The sequence below is a fragment of the Triticum dicoccoides genome, chromosome 7B, assembly GCF_002162155.2.
Source record: "Triticum dicoccoides isolate Atlit2015 ecotype Zavitan chromosome 7B, WEW_v2.0, whole genome shotgun sequence".
NCBI classification, from domain to species: domain Eukaryota; kingdom Viridiplantae; phylum Streptophyta; class Magnoliopsida; order Poales; family Poaceae; genus Triticum; species Triticum dicoccoides.
This window is the reverse complement of record NC_041393.1, coordinates 157,589,981-157,594,865: the sequence shown is the minus strand read 5'-3', so window position 1 is coordinate 157,594,865 and position 4,885 is coordinate 157,589,981. Positions and strand designations below refer to the sequence as shown.

Genomic DNA, 4,885 nt, shown 5'->3' with positions numbered 1-4,885 from the left:
GAACATTGACACAATATCCAAAATATAAATATTATCAGTAATTTGTATCTTATCATACTATGAGATCTAATACAGTTAATATTGTGGAGTACTTTCTGAGACAAATTTATGCATATGATTGTCTAGTGCATAAGCCAAATGTTTTTGAAGATATTTATAGTCAATGACTGGAAGGTTTGACTTTACCAATGTCTAGAGCTGTCAACTTGATCAGGTTGTTACAGAATTGATCCAACAGCTAGGAGTTAAACTAACCTTTTGAAATAAATCTGACTGTACCTGTTGGGCTGGCGTGTTACAAATTGTTGCCGTCACATTAACTGACACAACCAAAGTGGAACTGCACAGCACTAGTCATTGGAACAGTTAGCTTTAATGAAAAAGTAGCATTGCAACATCCTTTCATATACAGGTATGGGCTATGCATTGCCGTTTACTTTAGTATCCATTTGTATGCTGCTTGCTGTGTCTGCATTCCGATTTACAAAATTCCACTATGCTTCAATTGATACATGATTTTTTTTTCCTTTCTGCACATACAGATTCTGCAAAGCTTTATCAAGGACACTTCTGGGAAATACTTTGAGGTATCTAAGTTCATAGTTTGGAGCTTTCTTTGGATACGTAGTGTTTTTGGCATGCAGGGCTAAATACACATTATTTCAAACCTTCTTAAGCTTTATTACCACACCATTGTTTACATGGTGTTTCGAAATTTCTCATGTCTTGTCTAAATGTTGTTACTTTTCATATGGAAATTAGGACATATTAAGGAGTCTGAGCACCAAGGAGTCATTCATTGTTGTTGCTGAGCCTCTTGCAAGTGGGGGTAAAGGCAATTGCGATACATATAGTGATGGTAACATAATCGGTGATGATGGTGATGGTACTGAGCCAATATGTGCAATATGTGACGAAGGAGGAGAATTACTTAGGTATAATGTGTTTTTTTATACTTACGAGATGATATCTGTTTAATGCCTCTCACAACATTGTGGGTTAGCATATGCTCCATATCTCACTTGACATCATTATAGTTATTCTAATAGTGTTGTAGTGTCCTATTTAACATGCATTTGTGCGAGTCGTTATTGAAGCTATCCTTGCAAGGATATGTTTGATAGTTAGTTTAGATTATACCTTATGTTTGTTGGTACGAGAATACTAATCTGTACTATATTTGCTCTCGTTCTGAGCCCTTCTTTGTTTCTTTGGATCCTAATGATCTCAAGAACAACAGCAAACTTTGGTGCTATGTTTTTCTGAAGACTTTGCATCTGGTGTAGGTTATGTGTGTTCAAACTTTATTATAATTTAATCTGGTGCATTATGCTTTCTGTAGCTAATTATTTCTTGTGTGTGTTCATGCTTTTTGTTGCTTCTCAAACCTAAGTCTCTTGTTGCTTCTTCTTATCTTAAGAATGTATTGAGGGGGTTTCTTCGCCCTCCCTATCTGTTCTTTTATGTTTTCTGTTTCTAATGTTGGAGAAGAATGTGTAAATTTGTCAAGGGATTGATCCTCATACCATTTGATGTTATCTTGTTACCATCCACCATTTCATGGATAATTCATTTTGTGTGAAGTGACCTACATAATCTATTATGTCGAATTATCATGGTATTTTAGCTGACATAAATCTCGTAACTCCACCTGACGCTTAACACAATGCTTTGATGCAGCTGTAAAGGTCGATGCAAGAGAGCCTTCCATCCTACAATAGAAGCTGGCAGAAAGTCTAAATGTGTAACACTTGGTTACACTGCTGTCCAAGTAAAGGTGGCTTTCTGAAGTTTTTACTGACTGATACTTCAGCTTTATCACTTCATTTTGTTGTCACATATTAGTTACTGTCATTTTTACATATTTACAGGAAATGAATAAGTTCATATGCGAAAACTGTAGATATGAACAACACCAATGTTTCAAATGCGGAGAACTCGACTCGTCTCATGAGCCTAATGCCAAGGTGACATATTGCTTCTTCCTTAGAATACTCTACCCGTGGTAGAGAATATCGGTTTTTGGTTTCCTGATTTCTTTTCCTGTGCCCTTTCTTCTTGTCTTGGGAATGGCAAAATGCTGCTTGTGTTGTTATTCATCTTTGTTACATCCTGTGCCCTACTGATCATTAAAACCATAATAATGCGCTTCAAGTATCTTTGCCTCTTCTAGTCCTAAGTTTGGAAACTGTATGTTGTCAGGTCTTTCAATGTTGTAAACTGTTTTGTGGCCACTTCTACCACCCCAAGTGTGCTGCAGAATTACTTCAGTCTCACAGTAATGGAGCCTGTGAGTTGGAGAACAAGATTGCAGCTGGGATGCCATTTCCGTGTCCTGTACATTGGTGCTCCAGACCTGATTGTAAAATAATGGAGGAAGGGACTGAAAGAGCAATGTGGCTTGCTGGCTGCAGACGTTGTCCAAGGTCATATCACTTAGATTGTTTGCCAAGGTATGGTGCAATATTCATCTGAATGATTTTCCTTAACTTAATTTGTGGATTCTTGGTTCTGCATGGTTGAATTCTTCTCATCACGTATATTTATGTTTCACAGGGAGATATGCTTTAAGTATGGTAACGGACGTATACGTGCTTGGTTTCTATCGGAAAGAAACCTATCTAAAAGACTCATCATTTACTGCACGTAAGTTAATTTTTTACCCGGTTCCCTACTTCCTCCACACCGGCTACTAACTCCTGTTCATACCATGCAGAGACCATGAGATAGACCCAGCTATGGGAACACCTTGCAGGGATCATATAAAGTTCCCTGCTCTTCTAGAAAACAAAGGTCACGGTTCAACAGAATCCACAAAGTTTCAGCACTCTGAGGTACTTAAAGATTGAAGTTGCTAGCATGTGAACATACATAAAACCATAACCTAATGGAAGTCAAACTCTGACTAGTTAAATGTGCTTGTGATTGCCACACTGTTGGCCTTATAAGCTACCCCCTTTGATCCAAAATAAGTGTCGTGTTTTTAGTTCAAATTTGATCTAAAATCCGACACCTATTTTTGAACTAAAACCGCGACACCTATTTTGGATTGTGTGTGTGGGGGGGGGGAGTATTTTGCATGATTCTGTAAACTGGTAATCAAGTATAATGCACAAAAAATAACCTCATGGCACTCACCATGTTGCTTTCGTCAATTATAAGTAAATAAATGGAATCAAATGTAGGCTTCTTGATCTATGAGTATCACTTTGTAAAGGTTGTTTCTTGAGCTTCTATAATGACTTGAATGGTAGCTTGCTTTTCCGTAGCACCCTCCCAAGGGCCTCGATACTTTTGGTAGGGGTTTGACTAATGTCATAAAATGTAGAACTGAGATGTCAGTTTTGGTCATTAGACCATAATGTTCACAAGCCCATATAAATAGCTTATACTGATTTATCGGTTAATTAGTGGCATCAAGTGTTAAGGATATGCATGTGTTAGTTGGGACTATTACCCATAGTTACCAAATTCACTGCTCCCTTGATTCGCAATTTGGGTTTTTATTGGGGAGAAAAGCCACATAAATTTTACTTGAAAGGACTAGGACCATGACCAGGAAAAAAAAGACTGACGGATAAAGATTTGGTGGACTCACATGGCATGATAAACACGAACGAGCAACGGATGTGGTGAACCCAGCAAAAAAGAGAAAGCAAAAGCTAGGAAGCACTCACCAGAGAATGATGCAGGGGCCCATTGTGTTTGTAGGGGGATCATGAAGGAAGCCATGCAGGTGGGATGTAAAAAGAGTAGTATTGAATGGCAACTAATGGATGGACACCCACTTGATGGAAGGTGCATGTGTGAGACGGAGTTGGCAAAATGGTCAATGTCAAGAATTAGCGGACAACAAGGAAGAGAAACGATGTTGGGCATCGAAGACATGGGACTCAATAAAATAAATATGCCTTGAAAGAGCACCTATCAACGCTGGCATCAACACACGGGCAACTGTAGTAGGAGACTAGCATGCTAATAGCAGCACAGAGAGCCACATATGGGGTAGTAGGCATGTAGCAGCTAGCCGCCAGCTAGCCACCAGAGGCAATGACCAGCGAGGACCGGCCTCCTTGAGATGGCGAGGGGATGCTTGTAGACTGGAGGGTGTCTTGAGGAGTTTTGAGCGAAGCTAGCTGGGGACGAGCAGTGGGAACAATAGAGGGCATTGGCTGCCCAAGAAGTCGCAACAATGTCTAAGGAGATCAGGGTGCAACATGTATTTGGGGCCAACAACCAATGTACTTGGTGGATTGGTGCGGCAAGTGGGGAAGTTGTTGGGCCTAGTGAAGCGTGGAGGCATGGCCTATGGCATGGGGACTGGCCTCCTTGAGATGGCGAGGGGGTGCTTGTAGACCGGAGGGTGTCTTGAGGAGTTTTGAGCGGAGCTAGCTGGGGACGAGCAGTGGGAACAATAGAGGGCGTTGGCTGCCCAAGAAGTCGCAACAATGTCTTAGGAGATCAGGGCGCAACATGTATTTGGGGCCAACAACTAGTCTACTTGGTGGTGGATTGGTGCGAAAAGCGGAGAAGCTGTTGGGCTAGGCCCAGTGAACCGTGGAGGCATGGCCTATGGCATGGGATTGGCGAAGCTTCGACTGCAGACGACAGTCGTCGATTTAAAGCTTAGAGATGGCACATCAATCGGAGGCTGCAAGGATGGAGTGAGGAAGTTGGCGGCCTTTATTCGGGAACAAGAGCTGCCGAGACGGCATGATCTGGTTGTCAGCGCGTCGTGAGTTGTGACTCGCATGAGAGGGTGCCTGATGCAATCATGGAATCTGTAAATGCCTAAGCAGCAACGAAAGCAGATGAGTCGAGAGGAAGAATCAATCCGAGAAGATAGGGAGCTTGAGACGCAAACTCGATCGAGAAGTGGAGATAA

General features: G+C 41.4%; 1 protein-coding gene across 17 annotated transcripts in view; it reads left to right on the top strand.

Annotated features, from left to right (window-relative positions):
* LOC119336239 (protein ENHANCED DOWNY MILDEW 2-like) overlaps positions 1–4,885 on the top strand; it is a 27,485-nt gene that overhangs the window by 6,401 nt on the left and 16,199 nt on the right. For all 17 annotated transcript variants that reach the window (XR_005162308.1, XR_005162307.1, XR_005162314.1 and 14 more), the window contains exons 4-10: positions 543–587; positions 763–935; positions 1,681–1,777; positions 1,872–1,967; positions 2,203–2,453; positions 2,557–2,646; positions 2,717–2,834. Coding sequence is in view for 8 of the 17 variants with exons in the window: in XM_037608252.1 (XP_037464149.1) it covers positions 543–587; positions 763–935; positions 1,681–1,777; positions 1,872–1,967; positions 2,203–2,453; positions 2,557–2,646; positions 2,717–2,834 (870 nt within the window). In the remaining 9 variants the exon portion in view is untranslated. The remainder of the gene's footprint in view (positions 1–542; positions 588–762; positions 936–1,680; positions 1,778–1,871; positions 1,968–2,202; positions 2,454–2,556; positions 2,647–2,716; positions 2,835–4,885) is intronic.